Consider the following 21,799-nt stretch of genomic DNA (forward strand, 5'->3'; position numbering starts at 1 on the left):
TTTATGACTTGACAGTTTTGAGGAGTACTGGTTAGGCATATTGCAGGATGCCCCTTATTGGAATTTGCATGACTTAAAAAAAATCATGATTAGACTGGGGTTGTGAGTTTTGGGGGATCCTCCTTAATTTTAAGAGTGTAAAGTGATTTCAAGACCCAATAGTTTGAGAACCACTGATGTTTCTTCTTCTTATTTTGTGTGAAAGAGCAAGGGGTGCTCTGTCTTCCAGCCTCTAGCACAGCTTGAGGCGTAGTGGGTGGATGAACGATAAATATGTGTGGAGGGAATAACTGTATGAACCAGGACCTCAGGGGCAGCTCGAGGCTCAGAAAAGGAGGCAGAATCATCTGTGCACAGCTGGTGACTGAAACAGAGGGAGTGTGAAGGTTTCAGGGAGGAGTTGCAGGTGTGGCCCAGGAGAACCTGACATCTGGGGCAGGGGTTCAACTTCAGCCAGACATTGAAATCATTTGAGGAGCATTAAAATATGCCTGAGCCCCTCGCCCAGGGAAGCTGACGAAATTGGTCTGGGGTACCACCTGGGTATCAGAATTTTTAAAGGCTCCCCTGGTGATTCTAAGGTACAGCTAAGTTTGAGAACTGCTTATCTAGAAGGTATTGTGTCAAGAAGGAGAGTGGAGGCTGTATGCACAAAGAATTGGAATTGGGGTAGCTGCTCCCCGGCTGTGTGACCTTGGTCAAGTTACTGAACCTCTCTGAGAGCCTGTCTCCTCGTCTGCAAATGAGGGTAATGATATCTACTGCATAGGGGTGTGTAGATTAAATATGAGTAAAAGAGCCTGCCTAGACTAGGAAGTTGCCGTCAACAATTGCTCAATAACAATAATAATAGCAAACATGTATTGGGTTTTTATCACATGCCATGCTCTGTGCTCAGCTCTTAAACATGGCAATTACTTTTCAGGAGAGGTAGGAGATATTGGAAACAGCCAAGTCAGTGCCATTTGGGAAGAAAAGCAAAATCAACATTGCCCGGTGTATTCTAAAGAGTGCAAAGAATAATATTAATTACAGTACTAACAGCAGTGATTTGCCTCCCACTTGCACAATGCTTCACGCTGCAGGGAGGATTTCCATGCTCACGCACTTCAGTTTTCTCAGCTTTAATTTTCTGTGGGGTCGACAGAGTCATCTCCGTTGTTTAAACGAGAAGACCAGGCACAGAGAGGGAGAGGGGCTGGCTCAAGCTCACACAGCGGCCAAGTGGCCAAGGATGGAATGTGCGCCCCGAGGGAGAAGAGGGGCAGCCGAGCCCACGCAGAGGCTGCGCTCACTCGGACGCTCACGCCCGCGCCATCCCCAGACCTCCGCTGACGATGCGGGCTTGGGCCCAGTGGTGCCAGGGCCTGGTCCCCGCGCTCTCCAGGGATATTCTGGCCTCGGGAGGGCTCAGGAGGCGGCGGGAGGCTGGGGCTCGGAGGCGCGGCTCTGAGCTGGGGGGCGGGGGCTAGACGAGAGAGAGGCCAACCACCCCGCCTACCCCAGGATCCCCTCCCTCCCCAAACAGGCAGCGCCCTTTCTCCCAAGCTGCAGCTGAGCCAGGGCTGGGCGCGGGGGAGGCTGGGGGCATCCCGGAGGGGATCCCGCCCCCGCCCCCCACCTCCAGCGACCCGGGGCCCCCACACCCACGTGAACGCAGGGCTGGCGCCGATCCCACTCGCTGCACAGCGCGTCGCGGCTCAGCGCGGGTACCTCGGCCTCTTGGTCCTGGAGCCGGCGCTGCGCGGTCTCTGGCGGTTCCCCCCTGCCCTGGCCGGGCGCTTCTCTGGGCTCCGGCTTCTGCCTCCCGGCGCAGCGCGTAGGCGGACACGCGGGCAGGCCGCCCCCGCAGCTCCTGGCCCTGGTGAGTGGGAACACCACGGCTCCTCGAGGGCGGGGGCTCTGAGGTTCGGGGCAGGCGGGATCCGAGGCCGGCTTGGCCTACCCTGGGGTCGGGCGGGTGGGGCGCCCCCTGCGCCCACGTTCCCATCTCTCGGCTGCTCTTTGTCTCAGCTGCTCCCTGACTCTTAGAGTCGTAGCCTCCGCTCATCTCCCCGTAGCCCTGATCAGTTTCCTATCGCCTTAGTTACCCCAGATTCTCCCTGCCCATCTCCCTTCTCATCCTGTCCCTCTATCCCTGGCCTCTACTGGTGGGCAGGTTTCCATCTCTGCCTGATGCCTGGTCCCTTTCCAGGGCTTGGTTCCCTTCCCTATCTGGGGCTTATTCCTCCAACTCCGGAGGGACCTGGTTGTGACAGACTTTGGCCATCGCTGCGGGGGGCGGGGGGCTGGGTCCGAAGTTGTGTGTGGGGTGGTGATGGTGTGTGTGTTTGTGTGTGTGTGTGAGACTGAATTTATGAGTAGGGTTGCCTTCCCAAAGAGGTGGGTGGGCCTGAATGTTTAAATGTGGGAAGGAATTTGGATGTCTGAAGTTTTGCGTCCCAAGTTGTGCGTTGTGTATAGGAATGGCATTTCTGCAAATGCCATATGGAGTTTCATTTACAAGGGGTGTTGTGCAAGGACGTGAAGGTGTGTATGGGGTTGTGTGTCCGAGAAGGGGTGTGGGGTTTTGTGTCTGACGGCATTCATGAATGTGTCAAGTGTGTGTGTGTTTGTGTGTGTAGGAATTGTATGACTGATGCTGCATGAATGGAGTTGCATTTCTTTTTTTTTTAAATTGAAGTATAGTTGATGTACAATATTATATAAGTTACAGGTGTGCAACATAGTGATTCACAATTTTTAAAGGTTGTACTCCATTTATAGTTATTATAAAATATTGGCTATATTCCCTGTGTTGTACAATATATTCTTATAGCTTATATATTATAGCAGTATAGCTTATTTTATACGTAATAGTTTGTACCTCTTAACCCCCTACCCCTAAGTTGCCCCTCCCCCCTTCCCTCTCCCCATTGGCAGCCACTAGTTTGTCCTCTATACCTGTGAGTTTGTTTCTTTTTTGTTATATTCACTAGTTTGTTGTATTTTCTAGATCCTACATATAAGTGATATCATAGTGTTTGTCGTTCTCTGCCTGACTTATTTCACTTAGCATAATACTTGGAGTTGCCTTTCTGAAAGTGTGTGGGTTGTATGTTGAACAGTTCTGTGTGTGTGAAACTGTGTGTCTGTGTGCAGTTGTGTATATGTCAGTTGCACACAACAGGTGTGTGAGGTTGTGTGTTCAAGTGTGTGTATGTGGTGTGTGATGTACGTGGTTTCCTCCTTGTCTTTCCCTGCCTTCACTCACTCCTCAGGCTAGCAGAGTATTGAGATAAAATGTATGGAAAGCATCCTTGTTTGCCCACTGTAGGTTGCTTCAGCTTTAGAGTGTAGGAGTTCCTTCCTTTTTGCCCCTGGCTCTGAGAGATGCCCCTCTCATCACATCTAAGAGTCTGGAGGTTGTGAGAACCAGGTGGGGGACCCGTCCTCGAATCCCTGAAGATCCTGGAACGCTAGAAGGGCCGTTTCCTGAGTAGGAAGCCTAAGAAACAGGGCCAAGAGAAGGCGTAGGACCAGGAGAGACTAGAAAAGAGAGAATCCAGGGTGAGGGGAGAAGGCCCCCGGGGGTCCAAGAGAGACTGAGAAGGGGCCAAATGGAGGCCAAGGTCCTGGGAAAACAAGTTCAAGTTAAGCATTGCTTAGCAAGTAATGCAGTCAGGACCGAGCAATGTTGATGGGAAGACCCTCTCCCTTGTCAGCATTGTTCTCAGTCCTCAGTCATGTGTCTGTTGGATTTCTGCTTTTTGTTAACCTTGGTTGTCATCTATTTCATGCTCACTAGGTGCTGTTGTAAGTGTCGCGTGAATGGGGCCATCAAAGCCACACAGAAAGTGACCAGTTCCTGAAAGGTGGAGTGGGATTTGAAACAAAGAGCTCATGTACGCTCTTCCTCTAGGCCAGGGATCTCCAAAATTTTTCAGTAAAGGGCCAGAGAGATTGTATAATTGTATGGAGACCCATAAAATCTCTGTTCCGACAGCTCAGCTCAGCACTTGTAGCACAAAAGTAGCTGTAGACAGTACATAAAGAATGAGTATGGCTATGTGCCTATAAAACTTTACTTACAAAAACAAGAAGCGGGCCAGAATTGGTCCTTGGACTATGGCTTGTACATCTCTGCTCTGTACCAGTTTTTGTAAGGGAGAGATAGGAAATAGACAAAACTAGCTCTAGAGCTTTCTGTGACTCGTTTGGATCTCAGCCGGATAAACAGACGAAGAATATTGAAATCAGACCCCTATCTTACACCACTCACAAAAATTAAGTTGAAGTGGATACAAGTCATAAACATAAGGCCTGACACTGTAAAACTGCTAGAGGAAAATGTAAGGTAGAAGCTGCTCAACTTTGGTCACAGCACTGATTTTTCTTTTTTTTTTTTTTTGATATGACACCAAAAGCACAAACAACAGAAGCAAAAATCAAGTGTGACTACATCAAACTTAGAAGCTTCTGCACAGCAACAGAAACAACAAAATGAAAAGGCAACCTACAGAATGGGAGAACAATTTTGCAGACCATATATTGGATAAGGGGTTAATATCCAAAATATATAAAGATCTCATACAACTCAATAACAAAAATCATCAACAATCTGATAGAAAAATGGGCAGAGGAACTAAATAGTCATTTTTCCAGAGAAGTTGTCCACATGGCCAAGAGCTGCAGAGGACTGTTCAGTGGGAGCTGTGGCCTTAGGTAGAGGAATACAGTCAGTGCCAAACAGGGGCCTGGCAGGGGGAGCTGAGAGAATGCTCCACCTACATCTCCTCCCACCTTCCATTCTCCTGCTGTTTTCTACTGGCCAGACTGAAAGGGCAAGGGAGCCCGGGCAATGCCAACTGTAGTGGTCAGCCTTTTGCCTGGGGATGAATCTATAGGGATACAGAATTGTCAGTATGCCTACAAGAGGGGTGATGCCACTTTTTGCTGTGAGATCAGTATAGGTAAGCCTGCTTATCTTTCTGGAACAGGAGGTGCCCAGGGCCCACGAGACTTTTAGGGACACCCATGCAAACGTTTTCGCTTCTTTTGAAATCAGAATAAAGAATTTAACTTTCAAGTCAAAGAAAACGTTTTAATATGTAATATTACTGTTCTCATCTAAAAAATTGGGGTGAAATTTACACAACAGAAAACCAACCATTTTCAAGTGGCATTCAGTGGTATTTAGTTCATTTGCAACATTGTACAACAATCACCTTGCTCTAGTTCCAAAATAATATATTCCTTTTTATACCAATTTGGCATACCAAATTATACCAAATATAATTTTAATATATATTTTAATGGAGGAAAGGGCCATGAAGGCAAATTTTCCTCAGACTCATGAAGGCAAATGTTCCTCACAATTTCCAAGCTGCCCTATACATGGAAGGTGTTTAGTTGGTAAAAGGATAGGCAAGTTTTATTTCTTATATGCATTTTATTTAATGTGTATTAAGATATAATAAGCATTTCAAGTAATGACCTAAAGTTTCCAGTTTGGATTACAATTATTTAGGTAAGTAAATAAGATGACATGGATATGGATGAATGTAGAGTCTGAAGTTTGGGAAACAGGGCCTGGCACCCCAGAGTGACTCTGAACATCACATTTTTCTTCAAAAATGGATCCTGAGGGGCTTCCCTGGTGGCGCAGTGGTTGAGAGTCCACCTGCCGATGCAGGGGACGCGGGTTCGTGCCCCGGTCCAGGAGGATCCCTCGTGCCGCGGAGCGGCTGGGCCCGTGAGCCATGGCCGCTGAGCCTGCGCGTCCGGAGCCTGTGCTCCGCAACGGGAGAGGCCACAACAGTGAGAGGCCCGCGTGCCGCAAAAAAAAAAAAAAAGGATCCTGAGGAGGTGCTGGGATCAAGAGTGATCACCATTTCCATCCCATGGGACCCTCCCTCTCCCTGTTGCTCACTTGGGCATTCACACAGAGCAGCTGCATTTGTTGGGCACGAACTGTTTGCCAGGCACCTGCTGATTCTGTCGTTGCGGAAAGCCCATTTGGTGGCACCTTCAGGCTAGACGCCAAGCTGTATTAATTTGGGGGGCTAACCACAGAGTGCCTTGTTTAAGGCTCTGAGTGAAGTTGATGCTCAGCAAAGATTTGTTAGTCTGGTTTGTGAGCTGCATCAGCTCTCAATTACTTGTGATGATCTCGTGAGATAAGGAGGGGTCTGGAGTTAGAGAACGGCAAAAACGTCCATTATATTGTGACCTACTCCTCTGTCTCTTCCCAGCCATGCCTGGGAGTGATTCTGGAGACCTTGATCTTTTTCTGCCAGGACATGACCCTTGAACCCCTGGCAGTGTTCTCAGGTGGCCCAGCGCAGGCACATCCCAACAGACCGACGCCGCCCCTCCCCTGCTCTTTGGACTCTCTCTGAGTTCATCACCAGCTTCTTCCACCTTTCCCCTCCTCCCACATCCACCTTCTGTCCGGCCCCTCACCAGGCCCGGGCCCCTTTGTACCCCGCAGGTAGACGATGAGCAGCCATGGCAACAGCTTGTTCCTGCGGGAGAGTGGCCAGCGGCTGGGCCGGGTGGGCTTGCTGCAGCGGCTGCTGGACAGCCTGCAGCAAAGAGCGCTGAGAACGCGCTTGCGCCTGCAGACCATGACGCGCGAGCACGTGCTGCGCTTCCTGCGCCGGAACGCCTTCATCTTGCTGACCGTCAGCGCCGTGGTCATTGGTGAGTCGTCTGGGAGGGGCGGGCTCTGCCCCCGGAGGGCGAGGACTTGAGGGAAGTTCCCCGCACAGCATATTTCTTCCCTCCACTTACTTCTTCTCACCTGCACAGGTGCACACGTCCACCATTCCCCCTCCCCAGGACGCGCTCACACAAATAAGTATACATTCTTGCAAACACATCTGTGGGTACACACAACGTTTCATCTATATGCATGTGTATATACGGGCAAAAGTGTACACCATACAAACGCACGCTTTCTGCATACGAACACACAAACATGAACACGTTTTTATGCATGCACAAAACATACAGGTGCAAAAAAGTAAACACACGCTTGCACACATATACTAGAACTTATAAACACGTTCACACACACATGCATTCCTCTGCACACACAACGGCCCACTTAAGAGCTTGAATACATGTGTACCCCCATGCTTGAAAACAGTAACATACACACACAAGTCATACCTGTATACACACATGGGAAAAACATGTGCATCTCATATACATGGACCCTCATATACAGGGACAGATACGTGTGCACAAGTGAGTACACACTATCACATATGTGTGCATATGTACACATGAATGTGTGCATTTACACACATGTCAACATAATAACACATAAATTCATACATTCCACAATGTACTCACAAACACGCACACTCATAGAATGTTTCTCTCTTTCTTTCACATCTACCCACACACACGCCCTTCTTGGGATGGATGGTCAACCCTACAGACCCCTCATTTTGGCCCTAGGGGTCAGCCTGGCCTTTGCCCTGCGCCCGTACCAGCTCAGCTACCGCCAGGTCAAGTACTTCTCTTTCCCTGGAGAGCTTCTCATGAGGATGCTACAGATGCTGGTGCTGCCACTCATTGTCTCCAGTCTGGTCACAGGTGAGAGAGCCCAGGCCAGTGTCAGCCTCCAAGACCCATCCCAGAGTCCAAGCTCAGACCTGGAGCCACAGCTGTTCCAAGCATGGGACCACCTCCCCAACTCAGGACCTCAAACATGGAGCATGCACGTAGCTCTGAGTCTTTGGCCAAAGCCCTGATCCCAATCAGACCTGGGTTCCAGAACCCAGGTGACCTGCAATACTTATCTCAGTAGCTTTCCTGTACGTTTCCTTGGAGGTAAAATACCAGCCTGAGAGGGGCTTAGTATCATCCAGAGATGAAAGGAAGGCTGTTGTGGGGCAGCCAGGGAAGGTAGCTGGGATGTGGTGTGGAAGGTAATGGGATGGGACGTGGATGAAGGTGTTTGAGATACAGGTGACAGGATGGTGGGTGGAGGGGGGGTGGAAGTATGGATGGCCTATGCAGGGGTTGGCAAACTTTTTCTGTAAAGGGACAGGTAGAAAACATTTTCAGCTTCAAGGACCATGTGGTCTCTGTTGCAACCCTTCAATTCTGTTGTAGTGCAAAAGCAGCAAGCAGATTAGCTTGTAAACAAATGGGCATGGCAGTGTTCCAGTAAAACTTTATTTACAAAAACAGGCAGCAGGCCAGATTTGGCCCATGGGTGGTTGATTGCCAATCTCCAGATTTTGGGATGGGTACAAAGATAAAGGGAAGGAAGAATGATTTCTTGGGTTGGGTTTCCTTAGAAGCAGAGACTGAGAAGGGGCTATTTGCACAAGTGATTTATTGAGGGGTAGCTCTCAAGAGAAACCTCTGAGGAAGTGAGGTGAGCAGGATGGGATGGGGAAAGAAGCTAAGTAGAAATGTGGGTTCAGAAGAAGGTTGGCCTCTCAGCCTGATCCCACGGGGAGCTCTGGAGAATGCGCAACACTACAGAATTATTCTCCACAACTCTGCCCCCGTCTAAATCAAAGGAGCTGGCTTTTGAATCCCTGTACCAATCAGTCATTGGCTATCGGTCTCCCATGGGGACTTTGTGGGTGAGTAAGCTCCTGTTCTGCTGAGGGCAGCCCTCAACAGAAGGGGGCAGCGTGAGTTGTTAGCAGCCAACATGCTCAGCTGTGGAAGGATGGGTGTATCAGCATGATAAAGGGTGTCTTGATAGGGCACCAAAAGTATCTACTACAGATAGTGTATAGTGAGCTGGGTCGGAGGGAGGTGTGATTTTGGGGTGGATAGGAGGATGAAGAGAGCCATGCAGATGAGCTTATGGTGCAAAATAGGGGTGAATAGAGGATGGAGTGGGGGTTGAAAATGCTGGCTTGGAATAGAGGGAAGGTTAGTGAAGTGGTGCTTGGGATAAAGGATGGAGTGGAAGGTGTATTTGGAACATAGAATGGGAGTTGGAGGATGGCGATGTGGGGTGGGGCAAAGGAGGAGGGATGCTTGGTGGAATGGTTGTAGCAGTGTGGGGAGTGTGGAGCAAATAGATGGGAGAGTGGGTGGTGGGGTGTGGATGGGGCTGCTCGGGCTGCACCACCTGTCCTCCAGGTATGGCGTCCTTGGATAACAAGGCAACAGGGCGGATGGGGATGCGGGCAGCTGTATACTACATGGTGACCACTGTCATCGCGGTCTTCATCGGCATCCTCATGGTCACCATCATCCATCCTGGGAAGGGCTCCAAGGAGGGGCTGCACCGAGAGGGCCGGATCGAGACCGTTCCCACGGCTGATGCCTTCATGGACCTGGTCAGGTGACGTCCTTTCTAATTTTGATGGGAATTCCAGCCCTACATGTAACAACCTATACTCAAGGGGAGACAAAGGGGACAGGCTAATCCAGCCTGGAAATGCAACACCCAAGTTGGGCCTAGTGTTTTTGGTACCTATTTTCTGTCCTGGAGCCTTGCATAAATCTTCTGAGAGCAGCTTACTCCTAGGGTATGATCTTTTGACCCGTAGGCTAGGGAGGCTATAATTGCAGCATCTTGAGATGGGCTCAGGACAAATGGTATTTGTCTGGTGTTCCCAAGATCCATTGGAAGGTGAATGATTCTCTTAAAGTAGCAAGATTTTGCCTGCCAGAATCAAGGCTGGTCATAGTTCTACCCTAGTCACTGACTTGGGGGGAGCTTTCCGTGTTTTTTTTTTTGGAGACATCACTGTGTGTGAATTGAAGTCCCTGAGGTGGCATAGGGTCGTACCAAAGGGCTCAGACAGGCCTGAATTTGAGGTCCATCTGTACCCCTTAGGAGTTGTGTGGCTTTGGGTAACTTACATAATTTCTTTGTGCTTTGGTTTCTTTGTATGTAAAATGGGGACATCAATAACACTCCCTTTTAGGATTATTGTGGTGTTTAAATCAGGTCCCATAGGTAAGGCACTTAGATCGGTTTTCAGATGTTGGCTTCTATTATTATCGTTGCCATTGCAATTATTATTACTGTTATCAGTCTAGATTCTCTTCTAAGGTCTAACCACGTTCATTCATCTGATGTTTTTCTGCAGAAATATGTTTCCGCCCAACCTTGTGGAGGCCTGCTTCAAACAGGTCAGGGGGAAGTACATAGTCTGATCAAGGAGGTTTGGAGGGTTGGGGGAGCTTGCTGCTGAGTGAATGGTCCAGGAGTGAGGGATGGGAAGAAGGACCTGACAGAGCATTGCCCAGGGGCTTTTGGAAGAGCCTGAAAGAACGTGCTTTCTATTGGTGTGGTGATCAAGGCAAGGTTAGAGAGAAGGACTTAGGTCAAAGGCTGCCTGGGGATGGTAATGGAGGAGGAACCAAGGCTTCTGATCATAGACAGTTGAGGAGACAGACCCCAAAACCTGTCTGAGCATTGCCCAGGGAGCTTGTGAAAAATGCAGAATCTATACTCATTCTTCCATTCATTGGTTGTTCACTCCCTCATTAACCTGTTTATGCACTCAATTTACTATGCATTGGTCTATGGCCCAATATCTCCTTATTTCAGTTTAAGACGCAGTACAGCACGAGGTTGGTAACCAGGACCATTGTGAGGACAGATAATGGATCTGAGCTGGGCACCTCCATGCCTCCTTTATCCTCAATGGAGAACGGAAGCAGCCTCTTGGAAAATGTCACACGGGCCATAGGCACCTTGCAGGAGGTGCTGAGCTTTGAGGAGACTGTGCCTGTGCCTGGCTCAGCCAATGGCATCAACGCCCTGGGCCTCGTGGTCTTCTCAGTGGCCTTTGGGCTGGTCATCGGTGGCATGAAACACAAGGGCCGAGTCCTGCGGGATTTCTTCGACAGCCTCAATGAGGCTATTATGAGGCTGGTGGGCATCATTATCTGGTGAGTGCTGGGCTGTGACAAGGGCGGGGTGGTGGTGGTGATGGCACACAGAAGGGTGTTGTCAGGGCTGGGAAGTCAGGCTGTGGGGCAGCTCCTGAAGTGGTTGTTGGGACCACTTGGCCAAAGTCATTTATATATGCATTGGTTAATTCACACCCTCTGTCATTCACTTACTCATTCATTCATACCTTTGTGCAATGATTTATTCACTCATTCACTCCCTTGTTTATCTATTTATTCACTCATTTATTCATTTGTACTCAAGCTTCTGTGCATTGTTCATTCACTCCATCATTTATCTATCTTCTCATTCTTCTATGGATTGGCCAAATTATCCATTCATTTATTTATTTATCTTCATTCTTCCATGAATTGGTTCACTCATTTTCCCATTCATTTGTTCATTTTTCTTTGCATTGGTTAAGTCACTCATTCATTCACTCATAAATTCATTCACAAACTCATCCATGCATTAGTTAATTCTTTGATTGATTGATTGATTTACTCACTAAGTCATCTATTCATTTGGACTCATTCTTTGACTCACTTGTTCATCTCTACATTTGTTATTCTCTCATTCACTCAATCAAATATTCCTTGCATTCATTCATCCATTTGCTTAACCCACTCATTAATTCACTCACCCATCATTCATGTCTCATTTGCTCATTTTCTCACTCATTTATCCGCTCACTGATTATTCCTTAATTGACGCATTCATTCATTCATTCTTTAAATCCCTTCATTCTTTCAGCAGACATTTTCCCAGGCTGACTTTATTTTGAACTCTGGAATACAGAGATACATTGAATTCAGTCCTTGTCCTCAAAGAGCTTTCAAAGTCTTGGAGGAGACAGGCACATATTAGATAAATATAATACAAGATGGAAGGTTCTAGAGTCAAGAGACATTAAAAAAGTATAGATAAGTAAGCAGCCAATGAGGGATATGCAGTGAACTCTGTCTGGGAAGGTGAGGAGGAAGTCATGGAGACGTCCACCTCTTAGTTGGGTCTTGAAAGGTGAGTGGGAATCCAACAGGACAGGAAGAAAGGAGAGGCACTTCAAGCAGAGGGAATAGAACATGCAAAGCTCGAAAGAACCTGAGTTGTTTGGAGAATGGTAAGGAGCTCAAGAAGGTGGGAGCCTACCTAGGGAGTGGTGGTGGAAGATGTTAACGAGGCTGTCTTCCCAAATTGGGGAAGACTTTGTACATCATCCCAAATAATTTGAAAGTTGGGTGGGGGGCTAGAGGCTAAGTTGAGAGCTTGGAAAAGCAGCTGAGGGGATTGGGAGGGAAAGCTTATCAAGGACGAGCAAGAAGATTGAAAAGGAATATTGAAAACTCAACTGAATTGGGCACCATGAGTCTATAGCGATGTCCTTGGCACGTTTGGGAAAATATCCATATGTGCCAGGTAGCCGAGTATAGGAGGAAAGAAGTCATGTGCAATTGATCCAGAGTTGAGGAATTTTGCAGAGTGTGAGAAAGGAAGGATGGAGGTGAGGAATTTGAGAAAGGAGTTAACAGGTTATTCACAGAGGTAGATCTGGAGTTGGAGACAAGTCAGCAACCACCCACCAGGGCTAACCTCGAGCCCAGCTTGGGGAATACAGATGTGGCTGGAGGAGTCCCCTGTATCCTCATTCCCACAACCTCAGCTTGGGTCTCACCATTTCTGACCTAAGCTGTTGCACCACCTCCCCAAGCGGTCCTCACCTCCTCATACATCCCCCATGACAATGACCAAGTGTGGACTTCAATTTCTAAAGAGACAGAAATAACAAAGGAAGTCTGGTGATGGGTGAATTATGGCATCACTGGCAGAAACTCACAAAACTAAGCAATGGGCTCTTTTGTGTGGAAAACAGGTGAGCCCCCTATGAACTTGCTTCATCTGTCTTCTCTACTCTTCTTTTCACTCACTGCTCCAGCTATACTGGTCTTCTTTCTGCTCCTCCAGTACTTCTAGCTCACATCCATCTCACGGTCTTTGAACTGTGCCTGCAATGCTTTCCCCTCAAATACGCATGGTTCCTTTTCATCATTCAGGTATCAGCATAAATGTCACCTCTTCAGAGAAGCCCTCCCTGACCACTCATTCTTACAGCCCCACTCACTGATTCTCTTTTGTAGTTATCAACACCTGAAGTTTTTTGTTTTGTTTTGTTTTGTTTGTTTTTTGCGGTACACAGGCCTCTCACTGTTTTGGCCTCTCCTGTTGCGGAGCACAGGCTCCAGACGCGCAGGCTCAGCGGCCATGGCTCACGGGCCCAGCCACTATGCGGCATGTGGGATCTTCCCAGACCGGGGCACAAACCCGTGTCCCCTGCCTTGGCAGGTGGACTCTCAACCACTGCGCCACCAGGGAAGCCCGACCTGAAGTTTTGAATGACATATATCTCTGTGTATTGCATAGTTCCCCCATTAGGATGTAAGCACCATGAGGGCAGGGACCACGTGACTGGAACATAGTAGGTGCTCAATGGATATTTGTTGAGTGAACGAACAGATAATTTAATAAGACAGGCTGTTTATAATTAATTTTTTATTGGAGTGTAGTTGATTTACAATGTTGTGTTAGCTTCTGCTCTACAGCAAAGTGAGTCAGTTATATATACATACATATATCCACTCTTCTTCAGATTTTATTCCGTATAGGTCATTATAGAATATTGAATAGAGTTCCCTGTGCTATACAGTAGGTTCTTATTAGTTATCTATTTTATATATAGTAGTGTGTATATGTCAGTCCCAATCTCCCAATTTATCCCTCCCCCACCTTTCCCCCTTGGTATCCGTAAGTTTGTTTTCTACAGCTGTGACTCAATTTCTGTTTTGTAAATAGGTTCATTTGTACAATTTTTTTTTAGATTCCACATATAAGCAATATCGTATAATATTTAAGACAGGTTGTTTAAGATGTCTGTGGGAAATCCAGGTGAAATAACTTAGGGCTGGTGAATGAGTGAGAATATGTACTTATAGGAAAGAGAATAGGGGCATACAGGTTACAAATGTAGAGCAAAGAGTTGGGGGAAGTGAATAAGGGAAGTTAGAAGGCCAGAGATAGGGAGTGTCTGGGCAATGTCTAGGGAAAAAGCCCTGAGGACTGTGATTATTTGGGGGGACTTGAATTGGGGGGTGGGTGAAGGAGAGACCTTATAAGAATGTATATGTTGGAGTTGTAGGAACTCTTCTGCTCTCTGTGGGCGAGCTGTGGGTAATCAGGAAGAAAAGGTGGGATTTATTTGTGGGACCCAGCCCCATTTGTTATTGTGTGGGGAAGGTTGGAGTGGAGTAGGGTGCTGTATGGTGTGTGTTGCCTGGCTCCAGGGTCTACGTTGGCAAAGCCTGGGGGATGCTGGCTCCAGGCTTGTAGGGGAGGTCATGAGGGAGGCCTGACAGGTGTCTGGTTTGGCCCAGGTATGCACCTGTGGGCATCCTGTTCCTGATTGCTGGCAAGATCCTAGAGATGGAAGACATGGCCGTCCTTGGGGGTCAGCTGGGCATGTACACCCTGACCGTCATCGTGGGTTTGTTCCTTCATGCCGGTGGCATCCTGCCTCTCATCTACTTCCTCATCACCCATCGGAATCCTTTCCCCTTCATTGGGGGAATACTGCAGGCCCTCATCACTGCCATGGGCACGTCTTCCAGGTATGGCCTTGCTCCTCACCACTGGTACCCTTCCTAGGTTCACTCTTTGCCTTTCACAGGCTCTCTTAGGAGTCCTGCCCTCTCTGCCACTACAGAACCTCATCTGGGTTGTATAGTAATGTCAGGTGCTCTTGAAGGTCTCCAGGTGGCTCGACACCTGGGCACTGATCTTTGTCCTGGGCTGGCTCTCCTAACCCCTTTCCCTCCTTTTCTGTTTCTCTATTTATTTCTTTATTTTTAAAATATTTATTTATTTGGCTGCGCTGGATCTTAGTCGTAGCATGTAGGATCTTCGTTGCCGCGTGTGGGATCGTCGTTGTAGCAAGCGGGATCTTTTTAGTTGCGGCATGTGGGATTCAGTTCCCTGGCTAGGGATCGAACCCAGGCCCCCTGCATCGGGAGCATGGAATCCTAGCCACTGGACCACCAGGGAAGTCCCTGTTTCTCTATTTAATATGGAGGGAGAACCAGCTGCAAATTTTGAGGTTAGGACAAAGGGTCCAACATGCCTCATGATCTCAGTCATTTTCTACCTCATAGGGTCTCATCTCCCCTTGAGATGGCCTCTGGGAGCTCCCTTGGCTTCCTTCTGTTTTATGGTTTCAGGGGTTTCATAAAGAGCTCCCCTCTCCACCATCAATCAAATTCAAAACAATCTGAGATGTATCACTAGAGCCAACCAGATGGAAGAAAAGTATCATTTTTATTGCTTGTAACACCTATTGGAGAATGTGCCTTTTGATCTGTGGCCAAGGAGGATTGGTGCCATCGTACCCCAGAATTAAACTCACCGGGTTGCCACAGGCATGGACACCCAAAGATCCCCTTTGTGGGTCCAGGATTCTCACTGCATGATATAGAGCTGACCAGACAGAGCACATGTTTTATGGACCAGCTGATCCCAAGTGGGGAGAGAGAGACCTAGAAGGTTAGTGTAGCTGAGGTCACTCCCTGAATAAACATGGGAAGTGGGGAATAGGAGTCTTCTGTAATACCCCTCTCTTAGCCCTGGGGTGTGGGAGCTCAGAAGGCCCTTTGCCTCCTTTCTGGGAGTGGGTAGTTAGAGTGAACTGGTGACACGAACTAGTATCACTAGTAAGTAGCCCTCAGCTATTGGTTTTAGGTGGGTCAAGAGACCTTCAGCCTGGGGCACCTCATTGCTGTGTGCTCTCTGTGTCATGAGGAGTTCCCCTCCCCCACGCACAGTCCTCAGCCTCTGAAATGTTAGACACCTGCCATCTTCCCCTTGCTCTAGCTCCCACTTTGCCTTCCAGTGTTCTCAGGGGGAGCCCTCCCTTGGCCCATTGCCGCCACTTATTCTCAGCCCTTGGGGTTCTCTCTCCCAGCTCTGCGACACTGCCCATCACCTTCCGCTGTCTGGAGGAGGGCCTGGGCGTGGACCGCCGCATCACCAGGTTTGTGCTGCCTGTGGGGGCCACCGTCAACATGGATGGCACTGCCCTCTATGAGGCCCTGGCCGCCATCTTCATCGCTCAGGTCAACAACTACGAACTCAACCTGGGTCAGATCACAACTATCAGGTGAGTTGGCCTTGGGTGGGACCTGCCGACAGCTGAGACCTAAGAAGTCATTAGCTTGGCTGGGGGTGTGGGAGGGGAGGGAGTCACAGCAAGAAGTAAAGGGAGCCTTTGGATGTTGGAAGGGGGATGTGTTGAGGGACGCAGGAAGAAATAAGACATGGTTCCTGAACTCAGGGAAGATGCAGTCTCGTGAAGGAAAAAGACACACTGGTGATGACGACGGTGATGACGGTGTTGGTGATGATGACGTAGATTACGGAGGTGATAGTGGTGATGATGTTGATGGCCAACATTTATAAAACCCTTGCTGTGTGCCATACACAGCATTAAATATTTTACAGGCGTGGGCTCTTTGAATGACGTCTCATGATGTCCTATGCATAGTTCCATTACTGCCCTTGCCAAATTATAAAAAAGATTATCTTCTTCTTATGGGTAACGTAAGAGTTTTGGGAATCCAGAGAAGGGTTATGTAACTCAGCTGATGCTGTATGGCTTTCTTTTTCTTTCCATTTTCTTAGCCTCTCCCTAAATAGTTTCAACATCCAAACAGGTGACTCTTCCATCATCTTCTTTTCAAAGTTTGCTGACCTTTGGAATTCCAGCCACCTACTCTCGGGGCCATGTCCTGGACTTTGCCTCTGCTTAGCCTGCTCTGACATCTCGAGTATGTGCATCATGGCCACAGTGTCCAATCTCTCCATCCTCTTACTTTACTTCCCCTACATATTTTCTTTAATTCCATGAAAAGTTTTGCTCCTTCAACTCCTCTCATTCCCGCCGTTATGGTTTCACTTTCCCTCTATGTGTTTTAGTTCAGTGCCTCTCAAACTTTTATGTGCGTACTAATCACTTGGGGGTCTTGTTCACAAGCAGATTCTGATTCAGTAGGTCGGGGTTGGGGCTTGAGATCCTGCATTTCCATCAAGTTCAGAGGTGATGCTGATGCTGCTGGTCTAGGGACCACACGTGGAACCGTGAGCTTCCAGACCAGAGAGTATGGCGCTTCATTCTTTCATTTTCTTGAGAGCGTCTTTGATATCCTTACCCCTTAGTCTTTCCAAATCCTCAACATCGGGGATTCAATCAACCACTTTATCTGTTCCTATGTCAAGGTGTCTGAACCCAGCTAGACAAAAATCTACCCACTGTGGTGATTACTGCAGTGACCACTGCAAGACGACGCATTAACTTATCAGCTAAGTGTATTTCCACTCAGAAATCCCTTTATATCAGTGATTCAGAGTCTTGGCTACACATTAGCATTGCCCAAGACCACCTACTCCCTGAGGCTCTGACTTTGCTATGGTGGGGGTAGGGTATAGGCATTGGTATGTTTGTGAAAACTGCCCAGGTGATACTACTGTGCATCCAGGGTAGATAACTACCCAGTTATACGGTGGCACCATCATCCATCCCTCATTCCAAATCTTCACTCTATTTATCTTCCAGTTCCATTCTCCAGTTTTCTTCCGCGTAAAAGATCATATTTCCTTATACCTCACGGGTGTCATTGAGGTTACTGGGTGTGAATGGACCCAACTTTCTGCCCCCACAACTCAAATTTATTGTGGTATGCATCCATCCATGCTTTCTTTCCCCTGATCTCAGTTTAAACATGGATCTGTTGCTCTATTCAAAACTCATTCCTCTACAATTCCCCAAATCTCGTCCCTCCTATCTTCTCACTCTGTCAGCTACTCCATTGCTTACTTGCATTTTCAAATCCACTGCCTCTACTTGACCTTTCTCTATAGCATATGAAGGCATTCTGATGTCTCTCACATATTATAAAAATAAAGACCTTAGACCTAGAATGCTAATGACCTCAGGGAAACTGGACTCCAGTGCCCATGCTCTTTAATGGAGCATCCTACCCTCCCTAACAGCTCTCTGCCCCTCTTGGCTACATAGGGATTGTGAATAAAGGCAGGTACCACAACGTCATGCAGTATAGTACCAAGCTGGCTTGGATGGAAATACTGGTAACTGGGGTCAGCAGCAGGATGGAGTGCTCTCTCTTTTTATAGGGGTTCAGAGAGACCACTCTGCAGATAAGGAAAACAGGCTGAACTTGGGTCCCAATGGCTTAGGGACATTCAGGGATACAGCTTAAATCTGGGCACTATGGCTCATAGCATCTGGAGGTCCTGTGAGATGTTGAGCCCATGTGAAGTCCCTTCTACTATGGGTAGAAGAAGTCCCAGCTACCTTGTTACCACACAACCCAGAGATCTTTGAGTCTTATACCTCTGAGGCCTCTGAGTCTTTCTTCAAACAATCTTCCTTGCCTTTACAACAGAAGGCTGTGGTATGAGAAGCCTTTTCCAGGGGAAACCAAGGATGCAGTGAAGATGACGTGAAGATAATTTCAAAGGAACACGTTTTGGTTTGTTTGTTTGTCTAGCTTAGGGTCCCAAACATTGCAGTGAGCACTTTTCACGGGAACTTTCACATTCTGGGGAGTAGAGAAGTCATCAAAAAGGGTAAGGACTTTTGAGGGGTGTTCTTAAATGGATCAGGGAACTGAGCATCACTTCTAGCTTCTAATCTATGCGAAGAGCTTGGTGGCAGTGGCCAGCTTGAGACCCATCAGGTAATTGCTTCAGAATTTAGTGGAAGATTGTGATTGGATGGTTAGGGATTCCTAGTTTGGACTGAATCTAAATAAAGTTTGAGTTGGATTATTGGATCCAGGTGGAATTAGCTGGATCTTACCATTCCATTGAGAGCATGATGCCTGCCTCCCAAGGGCATGCACAGATCACTGTTTACGCCAGGGCCAGCACTCAGAAGAGATATTCTCTCTCACTTAGGATGATAGTAATAATGACCCTTCTTGGGGCCCTATTCTCAGAGCACTGTTCTATTTTACTGCTCATAATAACCCCTCAAGGTAGGTATATGTCTACCATTCTATAGATGAGGGAATATAGGCTCTGAGTTTATGTCCCAGGGTGTACAGCTGACGAATAAAACCTGCTGGACCCCAAAGTCCATTCCCTGTTCGTGAGCCCAAATGTTTGCTCAATCACTGTTCTGTAAGAGGTATCGTCTGTGTTAAGCATCTTGAGTAGCTCTATGTTCACGACTATAGAATTTGGGAAAGGACTTCAGAAGCCACCAGGGAGGGGGCGGGGCGTCAACCTCAGGGCCCTAACACCTTTCCTGGCAAGCCCAGTGGTTTTATAATTCTTCTTAGCACGCCATGCTAGACATCCGAACTGATGCAGGAGCTAAAATCTAGCCTACTTGTGATCCAGTCTGACCCTCTACTTGATGGTGGATCACCATCTCTTTCATTTTCTATGTGTTTTACCTTTTAGTTTTCCAAAACCTTATATGTGTAAATGTCTAATTTTTTAAATTCACTCAGCACCATAGACAATTTCTTCTTTTGACTCTAAATTTGGCCCACCTTCCGGAGTTCTGTTCCTGGCAGCTGGACCTGTCTATACTGACCTACCTACTTCTAGCATATGTGCACATGGGGAACTCAAGCTTCTGCTTTACGGCTGCTGCCCAGGTTGATTCTTCTGCCCTCTTCCAGTCCCCAGAAGCAACTGGTTAAATCCTTACTCTTGCATCTGCAATATGAATTGTTTAAAACCTCTATCATTGGGTGGACGTCTAACCAGATCCCAACAAAGGACAAGGGAACATAACTGCAATGGCATTCAATGAAAGTTGCTTTGGATTTGCTCTTTATTTTTGGGAATTTGATTTAAGATGCCCTGGGAAACTGACCCCTTCCCTTCTTTTGTGTCTCTTCTGACACTGCCTCATCTCTCCCTTCCCTCCTCCTGCCTCGCTGTGTTCTCTCTCCACGTGCAGTATCACGGCTACAGCAGCCAGCATTGGGGCTGCTGGCATCCCCCAGGCAGGTCTGGTCACCATGGTCATTGTGCTCACCTCGGTCGGCCTGCCCACTGAAGATATCACGCTCATCATAGCTGTGGACTGGTTCCTGTAAGTGCTCTTCAGACTCTGGTACTATCAGTCCTCGAACCCACCACTCTCCCTGCAGCACTCCCAACACATGGGCTCTTATTCCAGCAAGGACAGAGTTCTAGAATTTTAGAGTGAAAAGGTGGCCTGGGGGAATATCCCAAGCCATGTGGATCCCAAATTCTATAGAGTTAACCTTGGGAAGTAGGGCAGGGAGGAGGCAAGCAATGGGGTCTTTACCCATTATCCAGAAAAGCCCTGCTGTACCTGTTTTATGTAGAAGTCACCAAAAAGGTGATCCTTGGGGGCAGAGCTGGCTTGCAAATTTAAAAAAAAAAGTTCTCAACTTCAATTATTTATTTATTTATTTTTGGCCACGCTGTGTGGCTCGAGGGATCATAGTTCCCTGACCAGGGATTGAACCTGCACCTGTGGCAGTAAAAGCGCCGAGTCCTAACCACCGGACCGCCAGGGAATTCCCTCAACTTTTAAGAATAGGAGGTTTACATATAAAAATGTGGACTTTTGTCCCCACTTGGGAGCTGTCCGCTGGATCTGAGTCTCATTTAGTTGGTCTTCAGTCTGGCCTTGTTTGCTCACAATGGTTACCTTCCTCATCCTGTATGCTGTTCAGCTCGTAACCCCTAATTTTCTATATCAGACGTTTACATTTTTTTTTAAAAAGAGACTTGCCTTGCTAATAACAAATGTGAGCATATCAGAGCTCGGTCCACACTGTGTTAGACTGGAATGTGAACCCCAACTTTTAGGCACAAGGAGCTCCTGGCTGCTGCACCCTCTTCTCTGTGGAGCTCTTCAAACCTTGATTAACGGTGGCTTGTCTCTCCCTCCCCCCCGACCCCACCCCCTCCAGTGATCGACTTCGCACCGTGACCAATGTGCTGGGGGACTCTATTGGAGCAGCAGTCATTGAGCATTTGTCTCAGCGGGAGCTGGAGCTGCAGGAAGCTGAACTCACCCTCCCCAGCCTGGGGAAGCCCTACAAGTCTCTCATGGCACAAGAGAAGGGGGCGTCCAGGGGACGGGGGGGCAACGAGAGTGCCATGTGAGAGCCCCCAGCTCTGCCGCCTAGAGGAGGGAAGGGGGCTGGGGAGGGGGTTCCTGGGGAAGACCGCTGCACGAGTGACTGTGCACTGAACACACATGTTCTTTCCAGCGCGTCTGGGGGGAAACTGAGATAAAAAAGCAGGGATGAAAGATGTCTAAGGGCTCTGTTTCTCTCTGGGCATATGCTGAGAATTTGTGGGAGGGTGATGGGCAAGGCAGGGGAGGAGATGTTTTCCCTGGGATTGGGGCTAAGGGGAGCTTCAGGTTCCACAAGGTGAGCGATCAGCTCATGTTCCTCGTTTTCTCAAGGACTGGTGGAACTCGAGAAGGTAAAGAAAAACTACTATTTCTCCTAATAAAACAATATCCATGGCCTCTGTGTCGGGAGTCCCTATGACCACCTTCGGGTTTGATGATTTGCCGGAAGGACTCACAGAACTCGAAAAAGCTCTGATGCTCACATTTATGGTTTATTGCAGTGAAAGGACAGAGGTTAAAATCAGCAAAGGCAAAAGGTGCAGGGGGCAGGGGCCAGGAGAGACCAGGTACGAGCTTCCAGTTGTTGTGTCCCAGTGGAATTGCATGGACAGCACTTATTTCTCCCAGCAATTTTGTGTGACAACACATATGAAATACTGCCAACCATGGAAGCCCACCTGAGCCTTGGTGTCCAGAGATTTTATCAGGGTCTGTCATGTAGGCATGGAGTTCCT

General features: G+C 48.0%; 1 protein-coding gene across 2 annotated transcripts; it reads left to right on the forward strand.

Annotated features, from left to right (window-relative positions):
- Window positions 1-1,531: 1,531 nt before the first annotated feature.
- Window positions 1,532-21,238, forward strand: SLC1A6 (solute carrier family 1 member 6). 2 transcript variants are annotated; one of them, XM_029217391.1, is made up of 10 exons: window positions 1,532-1,864; window positions 6,473-6,684; window positions 7,450-7,587; window positions 9,103-9,307; window positions 10,062-10,104; window positions 10,526-10,869; window positions 14,296-14,529; window positions 15,876-16,070; window positions 19,905-20,039; window positions 20,893-21,237. In XM_029217391.1, the coding sequence occupies exons 2-10, from the start codon at window positions 6,480-6,482 to the stop codon at window positions 21,086-21,088; spliced, it is 1,695 nt and encodes a 564-aa protein (XP_029073224.1). In that variant the 5' UTR covers window positions 1,532-1,864; window positions 6,473-6,479; the 3' UTR covers window positions 21,089-21,237. The 2 variants fall into 2 exon arrangements, with proteins under 2 accessions (XP_029073224.1, XP_029073225.1); XM_029217392.1 differs by having other exon boundaries at window positions 1,714-1,864; window positions 6,477-6,684; window positions 20,893-21,238.
- Window positions 21,239-21,799: the final 561 nt, after the last annotated feature.

This window comes from Monodon monoceros, unplaced genomic scaffold (genome assembly GCF_005190385.1).
Source record: "Monodon monoceros isolate NGI ecotype Baffin Bay Population unplaced genomic scaffold, NGI_Narwhal_1 Super_Scaffold_12, whole genome shotgun sequence".
NCBI lineage: Eukaryota > Metazoa > Chordata > Mammalia > Artiodactyla > Monodontidae > Monodon > Monodon monoceros.

What these genes read in the sequence shown, in the direction of transcription:
- SLC1A6 (XM_029217391.1), top strand. Translation starts at nt 6,480, where the DNA reads ATGAGCAGCCATGGCAACAGCTTGTTCCTGCGGGAGAGTGGCCAGCGG. An exon ending in GCCATGGGCACGTCTTCCAG is followed by an intron (nt 14,530 to 15,875) that starts GTATGGCCTTGC and finishes TCTCTCTCCCAG; the next exon opens with CTCTGCGACACTGCCCATCA. An exon ending in GGTCAGATCACAACTATCAG is followed by an intron (nt 16,071 to 19,904) that starts GTGAGTTGGCCT and finishes CTCCACGTGCAG; the next exon opens with TATCACGGCTACAGCAGCCA.